Source organism: Aquarana catesbeiana, linkage group LG05 (genome assembly GCF_042186555.1).
Source record: "Aquarana catesbeiana isolate 2022-GZ linkage group LG05, ASM4218655v1, whole genome shotgun sequence".
Lineage (NCBI taxonomy): Eukaryota > Metazoa > Chordata > Amphibia > Anura > Ranidae > Aquarana > Aquarana catesbeiana.
The window spans coordinates 96,982,241-97,001,326 of record NC_133328.1 but is presented as its reverse complement, the minus strand read 5'-3'; the positions used below and the strand labels follow the sequence as shown (position 1 = coordinate 97,001,326).

At 43.6% G+C, this 19,086-nt stretch overlaps 1 protein-coding gene and 1 pseudogene across 1 annotated transcript; one reads left to right on the top strand and one right to left on the bottom strand.

Annotated features, from left to right (window-relative positions):
• Positions 1-793: 793 nt before the first annotated feature.
• LOC141145947 (dynein axonemal assembly factor 6-like) lies at positions 794-15,733 on the bottom strand (the record flags this gene model as incomplete). Its single annotated transcript, XM_073632739.1, has 6 exons — positions 794-2,546; positions 5,858-5,943; positions 10,025-10,121; positions 12,037-12,133; positions 13,897-13,975; positions 15,674-15,733. Coding segments are annotated over 6 exons (549 nt in total), but the record flags the coding sequence as incomplete, so codon positions are not given.
• Positions 15,734-15,905: 172 nt separating this feature from the next.
• The window catches only part of LOC141144365 (uncharacterized), a 36,638-nt pseudogene continuing 33,457 nt past the window's right edge, over positions 15,906-19,086 (top strand).

Here is a 19,086-nt window from a genome sequence, read left to right as displayed (position 1 = left end):
AAAGGGCCACACATGATGTTCAGTAGACTTGAACGGACTGTCAGAGACTGCAGACTTAATAGAGGAAATGAGGGTCAGAGAGTGAGGAAAGGATACATTGTTGGTGGGGAGATACTGCAGAAGACAATAGGAAGCTGGGAAGATGTTAGATGAGGATAATAGAGATCAATGCTTTTACCCTAACCAGTGTTCCCACTACAGACTGCTGAGGTCTGAGGGCCACACATCATAGACCAAAGGGCCACAGGTTAGGCACCAGGGATCTATATAGTTACATTATTCAGCATTTGGTGAGGTTATATTAAGGAGGAGCCTCAGTCCCCTTCCAGCTGGCGTCACCCCCTGCCCCCCCCCCCCCCCCTTTACTGGCACCACCATCTTCCATAGTCCAGCACTCTGCCCATCCTTCGGGGACCGTGGCAGATCTGCGAATATGCATGTGTGTGAACATGCCAGGACTGGGAAAGGTACAGGAAATTATGTTCAATCTGTGCACACGTGCGAATCTATCTATTGTGGGGGAGGGAGGGCTGGAGCCAGATACAAACTATTCGTTTTTGGGGGTGAAGGTCAGCTTTAATAAGTCCATAAAATACAGCAATGTGGGCACTAGATTGGGCTGGATTATCTAGAAAAGAAATACTTATCTGCTATGACTGCCATCTCCATCTAGTAGTGGCTATAATGCAGTACTTTAGTGATTCATTCTGTATTCTGTAGAACAGTGGCCTCCAAACTGTGGCCCAGGGGCCGGGATGGGGCCCTTTTCACTCTTTTATCCAGCCCTTAGGGCATTACTCCCCCACTGTCGGCAACACTGGGCCATAGTACCTACCATTCTATTCCTCCTACTGACACCAATGATAGAGCATTAGTCCTCTCACTGACACCAACCATGGGCCACTATTCATCCCACTGATACCAATGATGGGCCACTATTCATCCCACTGATACCAATGATGGGGCCCACTATTCTTCCCACTGATACCAATGATGGGCCACTATTCATCCCACTGATACCAATGATGGGGCACTATTTCTCCCACTGCTACCAACGATGGGGTACTATTCCTCCCACTGATACCAATGATGGGGCACTATTCCTCCCACTGATACCAATGATGGGGCACTATTTCTCCCACTGATACCAACAATGGGGCACTATTCCTCCCACTGATACCAATGATGGGGCACTATTCCTCCCACTGACACCAATGATGGGGCACTATTCACCCCACTGATACCAACAATGGGCCACTATTCCTTCCACTGACACCAAGGATGGGGCACTATTGCTCCCATTGATACCAAAGAGGGGGCACCGTTCCTTCCACTGACACCAATGATGGGGCACTATGCCTCCCCCTAATACCAAAGATGAGGAACTGTTCACTTTTACTGACACCATGCCATTTTCTACTGCTACTAAAGTTTGAAGGACAGTAAACTGGTCCTTTGGTTAAATGGTTTGGAGGCCCCCGCTGTGGAACCTGGAGAGAAAATGGCACAGTAACATTCGATTTTGATGGCATTCGCACAGAACAAAGGTATATGTAGTTTCACAGTAGTTTATATACACCTATCTATGTGTTAATAAACCACAGTGCAAACCAAGATGAACAGGATTTATTTGTATTTTTCAGGATACAGGAGCTTTTTTTTGTTTTGTTTTTTTGTTTTCTTTAGTAATAATAATAATAAATAGTAGTGACTACTCATAGAACTAAGTAATATAAAAACAGACAGGTTTTCCATGGAAATTTCCCCCCTGTGCATTCAGTAACCCATGAAACAGACGTGAGATTTCTTTGGACTTTTAGTTCCACTTTAAGGATTTCAGATTAATATGATTTTTTTGTAAGGCCAACCAGTGACAGGTTCTCTTGAAAGTCATTTTGGACAGTGCAAGAGCTTGAATATGTTGTTTCAACATCCTTAGGTATACTATCTTGGAGGCTTGCTTTACAGCCATCAGTGGTAAATATTAATATCGCTAATATATTTTCTTGGAATCAGCATATTTCTGTTGGGTTTTCAATGTACTTACCTATATATTGTATTTTTTTAGAAATGTGTACTTTTTTCCCCCTGAAGACCTCTACTGCTTATGGTTGAAACGCGTTGGGATTTTTCCTGTATGATCTTCTACATATATCATGCAATATTTCAATGGTCACTGCACAGTTGTATTGATGCTCATGTTTTAACAAATAGTTATGCTTTGTAATTTTATTGATCTTTTGTAATAAATAAATTTTTTAACCAATTTGGACTTTTTTGCTGCAATACAAAACCCCCTAGGGAATTTATTCTACCTTCTATGTTGTTATAGGTTGTAAACAGTTTTTTATTTATTTTTATTTTTTTTAAAGTTTAGCGTAATGTGCAAAGTACAATCTGATGAATTTAGGAGTCACTATGCAAAGTTGATGAAGTCCATGTCTCGTACCATGGGGAGGGTCAACTCCAGGGTTCCTGTATCAGCCATGAATTTGGCCTGTCCTGATTTTTCATTCACCGCATGGGGGAGATGCAGTCCGAGCTTACTGTGAAAAACACAAGAGAGTCTCATTTATATTATATCATTTATAGACTGTTGTTAGAGCTCTTAGAAAACACAATGGGCTGAAAGACAAGTGTGAGTGGACAAATATTGGTTCTGATGGCTCCTTCCAGCAGGATAATGCACCATGTCACAAAGCTCCAATCATCTCACCACTGGACAATGAGGTCAATGTACTCCAATGGCCTCCACACTCACCACATCCCAATCCAATAGAGCTCCTTTGAGATTTGGTGGAACGGGAGATTGGCACCATGGATGTGCAGCTGCCAAATCTGCAGCAACTGCGTGATGCTATCATGTCACTATGGAGCAAAATCTCTGAGGAACGTTTCCAACACCTTGTTGTATCTATTCCACCAAGAATGAAGGCAAAAGGGGGTCCAACCCGGGACTAGCAAGGTGTACCTAATAAAGTGGCCGGTGAGTGTATAATATATACATAACTTGACATCAGATTTAAAGTGGTTCTAAAGCCTTAAGGTTTTTTTTTTTTTTTTTTTAGCTTAAAGGCCTTTTCTGGCACTTTTTGTTTACAAGTTTAAATCAGTATTTTTTGCTAGAAAATGACTTATAACCTCCAAACATTATACAATTTTTTAGACCCCGGGGAATAAAATGGCGACACGGTATTTGTGCAGCGGTTTTGCAAAGCGCAATTTTTAGGGGAAAAATAATTAAAAAAACAAACAAAAAAAAAAAAAAACACAATATGTACACTCATTTTTTTGTTAAATATAAAAGATGATGTTACGCTGAGTAAATAGATACCCAACATGTCACGTTTTAACCACTTAAGGACCAAGCCACTTTTTGAGATTTGTTGTTTACAAGTTAAAAAACATTTTTTTTTTTGCTAGAAAATTACTTAAACCCCCCAAACATTATACATTTGTTTTTTTTCTATCACCCTAGAGAATAAAATGGCGGTTGTTGCAATACTTTCCGTCACACCGTATTTGCGCAGTGGTCTTACAAGCGCACTTTCTTTGGAGAAAATACAAGTTTTTCAATTAAAAAATAAGACAACAGTAAAGTTAGCCCAACTTTTTTTCATATTGTGAAAGATAATGTTACGCTGAGTAAATTGATACCCAACATGTCGCGCTTCAAAATTGCGCTTGTGGAACAGCGACAATCTTTTACCCTTAAAAATCTCCATAGGCAACATTTAAAAAAATTCTACAGGTTGCATGTTTTGAGTTACAGAGGAGGTCTAGGGCTAGAATTATTGCTCTCGCTCTACCGATCATGGCGATACCTCACATGTGTGGTTTGAACACCGTTTTCATATGCGGGCGCTACTCACGTATGCGTTCGCTTCTGCACGCGAGCTTGGCGGGACGGGGTGCGTTTAAAAATTTTTTTTTTTTCCTTATTTATTTTACCTTTTATTTTTACACTGTTCTTTTAAAAAAAAAAGAATTGTGTCACTTTTATTCCTATTACAAGGAATGTAAACATCCCTTGTAATAGAAAAAAAGCATGACAGGTCCTCTTAAATATGAGATGTGGGGTCAAAAAGTCCTCAGATCTTATATTTACACAAAAATGCAACTAAAATAAATAAATAAATAAAAATTTTGTCATTTGAAAAAAAAAAAAAAAGGCCCTAAGAGCTATGCGCCTAAGTGACGTTATGACGTCGCTTCCACCCTGCAATGGTGCGGAGACGGGTGGGGGCCATCTTCCCCTCACTCGTCTCCATACCATGCCAGCAGAAGGATCCGATCGACTCCGCTGCTGCTGACAGTGATCTCGCAGTGAATCCGCCACAGAGACCACTATTATCGGAAACCAGACCGCCGGCTGAAGAAGAGAATACCATGGTTATGGCAGCTAGCTGCTGCCATAACAACGATATTCCTCTTCAAAGTTCGGACGTACATCGGCGTGCGGCGGTCCGGAATCAGCTAAAATTGCGCACACTCGTGGAATGGCGACAAACTACGGTATTTAAAAATGTCCATAGGCGACGCTTTAAACATCTTTTACAGGTTACCAGTTTGGAGTTACAGAGGAGGACCAGTGCTAGAATTGTTGCTCTCGCTTTAACATTCGCGGCAGCACCTCATGTGTGGTGTGAATACTATTTACATATGTGCGTGCGACTTAAGTATGCGTTCACTTCTGTGTGCCAAGCAGGGAGGTATGGGGATGCTTTAAATTTTTTTCTTATTTATTTTACTTTTTATTTTTACACTGTCCCTTTAATTTTTTTTATCACTTTTATTCCTATTACAAGAAACGTAAACATCCCTTGTAATAGAAATAAGGAAAGTAAAAAAAAAAACAATACGGGATTATGGCTGATAGGTTCAGGCATAATCTCCCTGCACGCATGACTGTATGCTGGGAGAACTGTGATGGGGGCATGACTGCAAGGAGGACTGTGATGGGGGGACATGACTGCAAGGTCTGTGATTGGGGGGCATGACTGCAAGGAGGTCTGTGATTGGGGGGCATGACTGCAAGGAGGTCTGTGATTGGGGGGCATGACTGCAAGGAGGTCTGTGATTGGGGGGCATGACTGCATGGAGGTCTGTGATGTGGGGGCATGACTGCAAGGTCTGTGATGTGGGGGCATGACTGCAAGGTCTGTGATGGGGGGGCATGACTGCAAGGAGGTCTGTGATTGGGGGGCATGACTGCAAGGAGGTCTGTGATTGGGGGGCATGACTGCAAGGAGGTCTGTGATGGGGGGGCATGACTGCAAGGAGGTCTGTGATGGGGGGGCATGACTGCAAGGAGGACTGTGATGGGGGGGCATGACTGCAAGGAGGACTGTGATGGGGGCATGACTGCAAGGAGGACTGTGATGGGGGGGATCACTGCAAGGAGGACTGTGATGGGGGGGATCACTGCAGGGAGGACTGTGATGGGGGGGGGGGCATGACTGCAGGGAGGACTATAATGGGGGGGGCATGACTGCAGGGAAGACTGTGATGGGGGGGTCATGACTGCAGGGAGGACTGTGATGGGGGGGGGCAATGACTGCAAGGGGCACTGCAGTGCACCTTTAAAGTGCAGTGCAGGGGGTGGTGAGACTCTGTGAACCACCTACCCCATCCTTTTCCTTCTTGTAATAGACTGGTCTCTGCTGCTCTTGCTCCCTGTGCAGGGTGTCTTGTCCCCACCCCCTCCTATAGTTTTCTGCAGGCAGCCAGTAGTAGGTGGGGTCTGCTGGGCCCCTCCCACAGCTCTGTTGCCTAACATTTGATGTGGGGAAAAGGGTATCTTATAGAATTCCTGAGCACCAATGTCCTTAGGCAATGCATCACAAGGATTACTTACTATTTGGGAGTACAGAGGTTTATGTATTTTTTCCTTACATCAAGCGAAACATCAGAGACCTTGGTGTCAGAAAGCTGGATACGGATCTAATAAAAAAAAAAACATATATATATATGTATTTGTGAATTGTAAAGATGTCACAGAAAAAAAAAGTTAAAAAAATTATATATTTGCCTAAACTGTTATGCTTTAAAAAATAAAGTATTCTGTTCAAATATGTATTTCTAAAGTGGTTCTGAAGTCCAAATGTGTTTAGTTTTTTTGGACGGTTTTCTTTTCTACCTTAAAGTGGAGTTCCACCCACTTTTACAACTCTTCAGCATCCCTCACTAAATTGTGCACTGTAAACAAATTGGATATTTTTTATTTTTTTTTTCTCAACACCTACTGTATATCTGCTGTATTCATTTTTCACTTCCTCCTCCCCTGGCCGCGGCCCATCATATCATTTCCTGTTTGCAATGCCTTCTGGGAAGGGGTGGCAACTTCCTCTGAAACTGCCGTTGCTATGGAAACCTGACCTGAAACCTATTACACTGCTTGTGCTGCATTGAGCATGTGCGAGATCTGCAAGGATGAGATCCAGGAAGAAATACAGTCTGGCTTCAGATGCCCACACTTAAGATGGCCACGGCCTGCTGTAAGTTTATAAAATAACAAACTACTGCTATAAACTAACAAAACAGACCTTAGTTTACAAACTAACTTTACTAGAATACAATAAGCTTGTGTATTATAGGGGTATTTTTATTTAAAAAGTAAAATTTTCGGCCGGAAAACCACTTTAATGCATTCTCTGTAGTGGTGCACCGAAAAAAAAAATCCGGTGCCGGAACTGAACCTGAAAATTCAGAATGCACTTGGAAGAAACCGAAACTGACAATAAAAAAAAAAAACAAACATATATATATATATATATATATATATATATATATATATATATATGTATATGTATATATATATATATATATATATATATATATATATATATATATATATATATATATATATATATACACACACACACACACACACACACACACATACATACATATATATCTGTATTATATTCAACTTCTTTTTTAATTAATATCACATATTTAAATGAATATGAATTTATTGTCGGCAGCTTTTGAGGCAGTGTTCCAAATCCTGCTTTTTTGGTGCATTTTTGGTCAGTAAAAAATACTCATTAAGAATGCAGCAAGAACACATAAAAAATGCACCCATGTTGCCTTTTTGATGCATTATTTGAGTCACATGACCTATGAAAAACACACCATAAGTGCGGTAAAATCGCAGCTAAAACATAGTAAAATTGCAGCAAGAATCGCACAGCGCTGAAAACCCTATTTTTGGAGGCCAAAATTTCAGTGCATCCCCAATTCTCTGCATTTAAGTGTTAGTATAGCTTTAAAGAAAATCTGCAAAAGGTGACCTAACACTGGACCCCATCCCCACCCCCTCTGTACTTGCCTCCTGAGCTGTCAGGGGCTCAGCAAGCCGCTCCATTGGTCCCGGGGATTTGAAATCCTCACTGCTTTCTCTCCTCTCTGTCCAGTGCTGCAAGGACGGACCAGATGGCTTCTAAATGGTCAGCACCGTCATGTGGATGGGGCTGACCAATCAGAATCCGTCTGGTCCATCCTGGACCAGGATTGCGGGAGGTAAGTACAGTGGAGGGTTGGGGAGAGGGTCCGGTGTTAGGCCACTTTTATAATTTTTTTGGGAAAGATGAACTAACCCTTTAAGGTAAAAAAATGCTCCACTCCCTAACCTACTTGGCTCCAGCATGGTCCTGCCTCCAGCAGCACTCCCCTCACTTCCTGGTATCACAGGAGATACTAAGGACAGGGGAGCCATTGGCTCCTGTTGCTGTCAGTCAAACTCCTGTGAGGAGGAAAGCAGAGGGCGCCGTGTGAGTCTATGGCTCAGGAGCGCGCATGCATGTGTTCCTCCTTAGCACCTCTTGCTGAAGAGGCACCTGGAAGAGAGCAGAAAGGACAGCACTGGACCCCAGAAGAGGAGGTTTAGGGCCAATATCATTGCACAAAGCAGGTATAATATTTTTTTATTCTCAACCCAAAAAAAATATTTTAGGCATTTAGTATCATTTGAAACTTAAAAAAAAAAAGTAACTTCTGTGATCAGACTTCCTGTTGGAGGGTGGCTATGTTTATTTTCCATTGTTCCACCATAACCAAGAGCATAGCCACCCTCTCTTTATCACTTCTGATATGGACTATGAACTATGGGGTACCTGTCACCTGTATACTTATCGCTATTATTCACATATGGATGGATATATGCAGCGCTAAAGAGCATGAAATTATAAAGTAAGAGTCCATTGTGTTGAAACAAAGTCCTTGTTCAGGGAAAAAAAAAAATGGTACCACCAACGGTGTAAATCGAGACACAATAAGGTGAATATGAGATAAATTATCTCCACCAAACACTAACACACCGGGCCTCTTACCAAAGAGAATGGACCACTGAATTACATGTGGTCAGACCAACACACCGGCCTCTTACCAAAGAGAATGGACCACTGAATTACAGGTGGTCAGACCAACCTACCGGACCTATTACCAAAGAGATTGGACAACTGAATTACAGGTGGTCAGACCAACACACCGGGCCTATTACCAAAGAGAATGGACCATTGAATTACAGGTGGTCAGACAGGAATAATACATCGATAACACCACAGCACCACTTCTCTTGGATAGTAGATGGCTGGATCTTGTAGTCTCAACACATGGTAAATCCAAAGGTACATGCATAGAATACAAGAAGGCAACTTGTCATGGTGTTGCATATAAAACAGGGTGTACTTATTTTATATAAAACGGCCAGAATACTCACATTTCATTAAATATAAGCAGGCATGTCAGAAGTCACAGTCTGTCATAGGTATCAAGTGTTTCCAACCACAAAGATGGCCGCTACCCCCCCCCTCCCCCCCCTCCAATCAACCTACCCTGGGTGGAGCTGTGACGTCATGCTACATCATGAGGAGTTGCCTTCTTGTTTTCTATGCATATACCTTTGGATTTACCATGTTTGGAGACTACAAGATCCAGCCATCTACTATCCAAGAGAAGTGGTGCTGTGGTGTTATGGATGTATTATTCCTGTCTGACCATCTGTAATTTAGTGGTCCATTCTCTTTGGTAAGAGGCCCGGTGTGTTGGTGTTCGGTGGGAGGATATTAATATCATATTCACCTTATTGTGTCTCTGTTTACCAGGTGGGTGGTTCCAGTTTTTTTCCCTGAACAAGGACTTTGTTTCAACACAATGGACTCTTACGTTATAATTTCATGCTTTTAGCGCTGCATATATCCATCCTTTTGTTATTTATTGTTACCATACAATTAATGTCAGCTGCTTTATTAGTATTAGCGTAGTGATTAATTTTAAATCATTATTATTCACATATGACAAGTGTTTTGTGCTCTGGCTCACAGAAGCCTTTGTATTCCATGAACTAATTCACAAAATACAAAGGCTTCTGTGAATGGGTAGCAGAGGAGAGAGGCGGGTAGAGCTGCTCTCGGTGCTTCTCTCCTCTCACAGCTGGAGTGTGTCCCTCCAGGAGTCCAATAAACCTGTCACATATAAGTAATAGGGATAAGTCCCAGAGGTGACATGCACCTAATTGGACTTAACTCGGAGAGTGCCTGCACTTTTTGCAAAATTGCTGAATTCCTGGAATTCAGCTTTAAAGAAAAACATTAATGCAGCTTTGTATTTTTCTATTCATCTTTAAATGTTTTTTTTTTTTCATTCAAGCAGTGTAAGCACCTGGATTTGGCTCGGTATAACCCTTTTTCAGTCCCCTTGCAGCAGGGCTCAGACTAGGAGAGGAAGAAACATTACAAGGACCTTAGTGTTGCTGTTAGATCTTGTGATAACAAGGAGCATGCTGATAGGAGGAGCAGAGTGACTGGGAGATGATTAGGTCCAAAGCCCTCCAGCACCTCAGCAGGGTCCAGACTGTCACTGTCACATTTGGACATACCACAGGCACCCATGCCACTCCTGCAGGCTACACTTTGTCACCAAATCAAGGAAATATTAAACGGGAGATGTACAGGAAGCCCCCCCCCCCCATCAACTCACTAAGTTATATTGGACAGTATTGGGAAAAGGTCCAAACACTTACCACCATATCTTCACAGCAAGCAGTTGACGGGTCTTTTCGACTCAGGCCCAAAAATATATCTTCAGAACTAACTCTTTGCTTAAAAAGAATTTCATATCTGTGAACAGAATAGTGTAGACATTAGTGATGACTGTCACTGGAAGAGTTTAGAAGCCTCAAATATGTTACTTTGGATTTACTTTATTCTGTGGTCAAATGTCCACAAGTTTGGCAATCAAACCTATATGAGCTTGTTGGACATTCCATTCCAAAATCATGACCATTAACAAGTTGGTCCCCTCTTAGTGACTATAACATCACCCACTCTTCTGAGAAGGATTTCCGCAAGATTTTGGAGTATGTAGTATGTAGGGGTCTGGCCAAAAGAGCATTTGTGAGGTCAGGTATTGATGTTGCATGAGAAGACATGATCCCAAAGATGTTCAGTAGGGTTGAGGTCAGGTATCGATCTTGGATGAAAAGGCCTGATCCCAAAGGTGTTCAGTAGGTTTGAGGTCCGGTACAGATGTTGGATAAGAAGACCTGATCCTAAAGGTGTTCAGTAGGGTTGAGGCCAAATACTGATGTTGGATGAGAAGAGCTGGCACACAATGGGCAATCCAAATCATCCGAAAGATGTTCAGTTGGGTTGAGGTCACGTATTATTGTTGGATGAGAAGAACTGGCACACAATGGGCAATCCAAATCATCTGAAGGGTGTTCAGTAATGTTAAGGTCAGGTACTAATGTTGGATGAGAAGACCCGGCACACAATGGGCATTCCAAATCATCCAAAAGGTATTCTGTTGGGTTGAGGTCAAGTATTAATGTTGGATGAGAAGACGTGGCACACAATGGACATTCCAAATCATCTAAAAAGGTGTTCAGTAGGGCTAAGGTCAGGTACTGAAGTTGAATGAAAAGACCAGAACCCAAAGGTGTTCAGTTTGGTTGAGGTCAAGTACTGATGTTGGATGTGAAGACCTGGCACACAATGGGAATTCCAAATCATCCAAAAGGTATTCGGTTGGGTTGAGATCAAGTATCAATGTTGGATGAGAAGACGTGGCACACAATGGACATTCCAAATCATCTAAAAGGTGTTCTGTAGGGTTGAAGTCCGGTGCTGGTGGTGGATAAAAAGACCTGGCACACAATGGTTGAATTCCCCTACTGAATTCATCCAAAATGTGTTCAGTGGGGATGAGGTCAGGTACTGTACTGAAATTTGATAAGAAGACCTGGCACACAATGGTCATTCCAAATCATCCAAAAGGTGTTTGGTTGGATGAGGTCAAGTATTGATGTTGGATGAGAAGACGTGGCACAAAATGGGCATTCCAATTCATCCCAAAAGGTATTCAGTTGGGTTGAGGTTGGGACTCCATGTAGGACTCTCAAGTTCCTCCACACAAACTCACCAAACCATGTCTTTATGGAGCTGGCTGTGTACACAGTGCAAGAACAGAAGGGGGCCTTCATCAAACTGCTACCACAAGGTTGGAAGACTAGCCCAGACTACATAGCTAGGTAGTGACAGATCTGGTGGGGCGATGTTGCATTTGCAGATAAAATAGGCAAGTGGTTGGCAAAAATAGGCCTTTTTAAAATTCCCTGTGAGCTCAGACACCATCTGCCACTTTGTATTCTGCGGTGGCGTCAACATAAGGAGGAGCTGCGGGGGAGCACTGTGAGGTGGTCAGTGAGTGGGCTTTAACCAATGCTCTCATAAGCTGATAGGGTTTCTTTAAGGATATTCACAACGTTGATTTGAACGGCAATTTTGCCCCCCCCCCAAACGACGGGTTTAAATGACAAACAGCTCAGTACATGTCATTAGTTGGGGTGTTGAGGTAAGCCTAGGGGTAGGGGAATCCTCCAGGGCTCACTTCTTCTCTCCAATACTGAGGATTGTAGATGGCCCCCCACTGTCTTCATGTACAACATGCATTTACCTATACTGTAATTCCACTTAAAAAAACAAAAACAAACGTATGATTCATAGAATCATTGAACAGAACAGTTTGACTTACTCCGGTTTTTCTCTCGGATCCAAAAAATCATCGAATTCTGCCCCTTCTTTGACTTCTGACTCATGCCAAATATCCTTCCCATCTTTTTCTGTCTCAGCTGTAAAATGAGCAAAGTGATGACATGATCATAGAAGCAGGAAGAGATTGTCTGCAAGATTGTGAGAAGGGTTGAAATTTTAGTGCCATGGCACTGCTAAGAGGTCTAGATACAACTTTATTCCATTAAAGATCATGGGTACAGATCAAGAAATAACCAACGCGTTTCGGGGGTCTACGTGCCAAACAAGCTGCCAATTAGGCTCACACTGGAATAAATACCATCGTAAGTCCAGTTCACTACTGGTTTGTGCACGATTCCTCCAATTAATAACAAAAATAGGGTACTATTCCTCCCAAGAACACCAATGGTGGGGAACTATTCCTACCAATGATGGGGCACTATTCCTTCCACTGATACCAATGAGGGGGCACTATTCCTTCCACTGATACCAATGATGGGACACTATTCCCCCCCACTGATACCAATGATGGAGCACTATTCCTTCCACGGACACCAATGATGGAGCACTATTCCTCCCACTGATACCAATGATGGGGCACTACTCCTCCTAATGATGGGGCATTATTCCTCCCACTGATACCAATGATGGGGACCCTATTCCTCCCACTGACACCCACGATGGGACACTCTTCTTCCCACTGATACCAATGATGGAACACTACTCCTCCTAATGATGGGGCATTAATCCTCCCACTGATGCCAATGATGGGGACACTATTCCTCCCACTGACACCAATGATGGGGACACTATTCCTCCCACTGACACCAATAATGGGGCACTATTCCTTCCACTGATACCAAGGATGGGGCACTATTCCCCCCACTGATACCAAGGATGGGGCACTATTCCTCCCACATTTACCAATGATGGGGTACTATTCCTCCCACTGATACCAATGATGGGACGCTATTCCTTCCACTGACACCAATGATGGGGCACTATTCCTCCCACTGATACCAATGATGGGGACACTATTCTTCCCACTGACACCAATGATGGGACACTCTTCTTCCCACTGATACCAATGATGGAGCACTCCTCCTCCTAATGATGGGGACACTATTCCTCCCACTGATACCAATGATGGGGACACTATTCCTCCCACTGACACCAATGATGGGGCACTATTCCTCCCACTGATACCAATTATGGGGCATTATTCCTCCCACTGATACCAATGATGGGGACACTATTCCTCCCACTGATACCAATGATGGGGACACTATTCCTCCCACTGACACCAATGATGGGGCACTATTCCTCCCACTGATACCAATGATGGGGCATTATTCCTCCCACTGATACCAATAATGGGGACACTATTCCTCCCACTGACACCAATGATGGGGACACTATTCCTCCCACTGACACCAATGATGGGACACTATTCCTCCCAATGACACCAATGATGGGGCACCATTCCTCCCACCAATATCAATTATGGGACACTATTTCTCCTCCTACTGGCCACAGGCGCTAGGTAACTTTTTTACTCCCACTGACGGCCAAGCCCGAGACATTATTTGCATTGACTCTGGGGCATCTTCTACCCCAGATGGCCACACTCCGGCCCCCCCTGATGTCTGAAGGACAATAAACTGGCTGTTGTTTAGAAAGTTTGGAGACCCCTGGCCTAGGCGTTTCCAGTGGAAGTGGGAGTGGGTACTGCCAGAAGTGGATACCTGCTGCCCCCCCACCAAAAAAAAAAAAAGTTTCAAAAGTGAAAGAGGAGGAGGGAGGGAGGAGGATCAGCAGAACTTCTTTTTAAGGCGATGTTCCGCTTTAAATAAATACTTACAAGTGGAAATGTTTTGTTGTATCTTTTTTACAGATCCAATGTCCCCAGGCCCAGCAGCAAACGCAGATGAGGAAGGACACTAAAAAAAAAAATTATATTATATATATATCATAAAGAATTATATATATCATAAAGAATTGAATAATTCATAAAAAGTCAAAAGGACAAGCCAACGCATTTCGAACAGGCCCTTGCTTCATCAGGGCCTAAAATTTCTAGTAAGTATCTAGACAGTCTCAGGTTTAAGTTATAAACTTAAAATGCTCAGGGTTAAAGTGTATGTATAGCCAAAATGTTTATTTATTTTTTTTTGCTGTCTGGGTACCATTTGGTAAATTTCCATTTACTTTCTGTCTCAGAGGCACAACAAGAAGTTAGAGGAAATCTCCCAAAGTGAGGGGAATTCTCCTAAACAGCTTTCTCCCTGGAAGGCGTCCCCTTTGGAGGATTTCTCCTCACCTCCGGATCTAAGGACAACTGTAAAATTTTGGATATCCCCTCACTTTCTTTCTACAGTGAGGGGAAAAAAGTATTTGATCCCCTGCTGATTTTGTACATTTGCCCCACTGACAAAGAAATGATCAGTCTATAATTGTAATGGTCGGTTAATTTTAACAGTGAGAGACAGAATAAAAAAAAATCCAGAATAACTCACTTTAAAAAAGTTATAGATTAATTTGCATTTTAACGAGTGAAATAAGTATTTGACCCCTTCACAAAACATGACTTAGTACTTGGTGGAGAAACCCTTGTTGGCAATCACAGAGATCAGACGTTTCTTGTAGTTGGCCCCACCAGGTTTGCACACATCTCAGGATGGATTTTGCCCCACTCCTCTTTGCAGATCCTCTCCAAGTCATTAAGGTTTCCAGGCTGATGTTTGGTAATCGAACCTTCAGCTCCATCCACGTATTTTCTATGGGATTAAGGTCTGGAGTCTGGCTAGGCCACTTCAGGACATTAATGTGCTTCTTCTTGAGCCACTCCTTTGTTGCCTTGGCCGTGTGTTATGGGTCATTGTCATGCTGGAATACCCATCAATTACCCATTTTCAATGCCCTGGCTGAGGGAAGGAGGTTCTCACCCAAGATTTGACAGTACATGGGCCCCATCCATCATCCCTTTTGATGTGGTGAAGTTGTCCTGTCCTCTTAGCAGAAAAACACCCCCAAAGCATAATGTTTCCACCTCCATGTATGATGGTGGGGATGGTGTTCTTGGGGTCATAGGCAGGATTCCTCCTCCATAGTTTGTAGACGCCCTAACGTTCGCATAACCCAATCAATATACACTTATTGGAATTTTTTTTTTTTTTTTACCAAAAAACATGCAGCAGAATATATATTGTCCTAAATTTATAAATTTATAAAGATTTTTTTTTTTCTGGATATGTTTTATAGCAGAAAGTAAAAACATTTTTTTTTAAATTGTCTTTTTTTATTTATATAAAAAAAAAAAAATCGCAGAGGTGACCAAATACCCCCAAAAGAAAGCTCTATTTGTGCGGAAAAAAAATGGCAGAATTTTTTTTTAATACAGCGTCGCACAACCCCGCAATTATCACACAATGCCGTTTCACAAAAAATGGCCAGGTCATTGGGGGGCGGGGGGCATAAATCTTCCGGAGGTCAAGGGGTTCAACATGGAAGCATGGGTGGGAGGAGCTACATTTTTTACACTCTGTTCACCTGCCCCCATACCCAGATTGATACCGCTCTGACATAGTTACTAATAATAAAGCAAACAGTAATATATAATAAAATCGTCATATACTCACATGACTTTCGATCAGTGGCGTAGCGTGGGGGGTGCCGTGGCCCCGGGCGCGACATTTAGGGGGGCGCCATAATGTGTCACTGGCTGCCTCCTCCTAATTTCTCGATCCTGTGTCCCCGGCCCGGCCGCCATGTTAAGTGGCCGGCGCCCTGTGATTGGGCGTATGGGGGTCATGTGAGGCGTAGGGCTGGCCTGTCCTAGATCGCTCCTGAAGTCCCGCCTCCGCACATGACCCCCCATACGCCCAATCACAGGGCGCCGGACACTGAACATGGCTGCAGCCAGAGCGCAGGGGAGAGAAGAATGTGAGCCGCCGCTGTCTTCTCCTCCTCCGGATCGATGCAGGCCAAGATAAGAAGGTGAGTGAGAGTCTTGTTACTGGCGGGGGGGGGGGAAGAGAGAGAATGTAGGCAGGATAGTGTAGTTTAGTATGGAGGTCAGTCAGTGTAGTGTAGTGGTCAGTATGGGGGTCAGTGTAGTATGGTGGTCAGTATAGTGGACAGTGTAGTATGGTGGTCAGTGTAGTATAGTGGTCAGTATAGTGTAGTTTAATATGGAGGTCAGTGTAGTATAGTGGACAGTATACATAGGCGTGCCCACGGGGTGTGCGGGGTGTGCCCAGGCACACCCTAATCATCCCTGTGCTCTCATTGCTAGTTGTGACTACTGCTCATGTCACCTCTGCCTTTGGTGGTCCTGGCAAGCAAAAACATCTGTGTGCCACACTGCTGGGTGGAGGGAGTCACCGGGACCACAGCCGCGGCGGAGTGATCAAGCCGCATTTGCCGATGGGTCTTCTATAGTTCCGGCAGCGCAGGTCTCGCAGGCAGCGGCGGCGTGATGTACATCTGCACTCCGCCTCCCCTCCGGCCTCCTCTCTCTTATCCTTCCCTTGGAAGAAGCAGGGGACTCAGCAGAGCCTCAGCCTGGAATCAGATAGCGGCATGCGGATGGCTGAGTGAGGTGAAGGGGAGACAGTGAGACAGCACTGAGCATGCAGCCAGACACAAGAACGATGGACCAAAAATAAAAAGGCAACTCAATATGAACCCTGTCCCTGCCTGACTTGTCAGCAAAAAGTAAGTGTGCATTTATTTATATATATATATATATATATATATATATATATATATATATATATACACACACACATACACATACACATACACATACACACACACACACACACACACACACTTTTTTGCTGACAAGCCAGGCAGGGTTCATATTGATTTGAATTGTATATATAATGTGTGTGTGTGTGTGTATGTATATATATATATATATATATATATACACACATACACACACACACACACACACACACACACACACACACACACACACACACCTCAAAAAATCCGCTCGCATTTTGCCGGCAGCCGGCAGCCTGTGTGGAATGGGAGTCCATCTCCCAGCGCTCACGGAGGGGAGGCGAGAGACACCCAGGTGTTCAGAGCGTAGCGCGGGGAACACAGCAATAACAGCTTTTATTTCAATAGCCGTGTTCGCCAACACTCGCTGTCAGATACAGCCCCTCCTCCTGGTCCCGGGACTTTGATATACAGATCACCCATCCAATCCCAGTGACGGGTGATCTGTCAAAGTTCTCCGGCCAGGGGGCGGGGCTGTATATGACGTTGAGTGGCGGGAACAATTGAAATGAAAGGTGTTATCGCTGTGTTCCCCACGCTGCGCTCTGAACACCTGGGTGGCTCTCCTGTTCCTCTCCTCCCCTGCACTTGTAGGCTGCATTGGTGAGCACAAGGCTGCATTGGTGAGCACAAGGCTGCATTGGTGGGCACAAGGCTGCATTGGTGGGCACAAGGCTGCATTGGTGGGCACAAGGCTGCATTGGTGGGCACAAGGCTGCATGGTGGAAAAAAGGCTGCATTGGTGGACACTAGGCACAAGGTTGCATTGGTGGACACTAGGCACAAGGCTGCATGATGGACACAAAGCTGCATTGGTTGGCACAAGGCTGCATGGTGGGCACTGGGCACAAGGCTGCATTGGAGGGCACAACGCTGCATGGGGGACACAGGCAGCCTTCATTGGTGGGCACGGATGCAGTTGTTGTGAATATAATTATTTTTATAACTTAATTCTGCATAATACATTTAAGTGTCAGATAATTTATGAGGGCGTGTTTAGGGGCGGAATTAGGGGCGGGGCGGGCTGGGTGGGGCAACTGGTGGCGAGTAACCCTTGAGGACTGCCTAGTAGCTCAGGCCTTGAAATATTGGGCCATATATATATATATATATATATATATATATATATATATATATATGTGCACGCACATGTGTTTGAGCTTTGGTTTGAGGTGCACACCCTAATGCAATAGGCTGCGCACGCCTATGACAGTATAGTGTAGTATAGTGGACAGTGTAGTATGGTGGTCAGTGTAGTGTAGTATAGTGGACAGTGTAGTATAGTATAGTGGACAGTGTAGTATGGTGGTCAGTGTAGTATAGTGGTCAGTGTAGTATAGTGGTCAGTGTAGTGTAGTATAGTGGACAGTGTAGTATGGTGGTCAGTATAGTGTAGTATGGTGGTCAGTATAGTGTAGTATAGTGGACAGTGTAGTGTAGTGGACAGTATAGTATAGTGGTCAGTGTAGTGGACAATGTAGTGTAGTGGACAGTGTAGTATGGTGGTCAGTGTAGTGTAGTATGGTGGTCAGTATAGTGTAGTATGGTGGTCAGTGTAGTGTAGTATAGTGGACAGTGTAGTATGGTGGTCAGTGTAGTGTAGTATAGTGGACAGTGTAGTATGGTGGTCAGTGTAGTGTAGTATAGTGGTCAGTGTAGTGTAGTATAGTGGACAGTGTAGTGGACAGTATAGTATAGTGGTTAGTGTAGTGGACAATGTAGTGTAGTGGACAGTGTAGTATGGTGGTCAGTGTAGTATAGTGGACAGTGTAGTGTAGTATAGTGGTCAGTGTAGTGTAGTATAGTGGACAGTGTAGTGTAGTATAGTGGACAGTGTAGTGGACAATGTAGTGTAGTGGACAGTATAGTGTAGTATAGTGGACAGTATAGTGGACAGTGTAGTGTAGTGGACAGTATAGTATAGTGGTCAGTGTAGTGGACAATGTAGTGTAGTGGACAGTATAGTGTAGTATGGTGGTCAGTGTAGTGTAGTATAGTGGACAGTGTAGTATAGTGGACAGTGTAGTATAGTGGTCAGGGTAGTATAGTGGTCAGGGTAGTGTAGTATAGTGGTCAGGGTAGTGTAGTATAGTGGTCAGGGTAGTGTAGTATAGTGGTCAGTGTAGTGTAGTGGACAGTATAGTATAGTGGTCAGTGTAGTGGACAATGTAGTATAGTGGTCAGTGTAGTGTAGTATAGTGGTCAGTGTAGTGTAGTATAGTGGACAGTGTAGTGTAGTATAGTGGACAGTGTAGTGTAG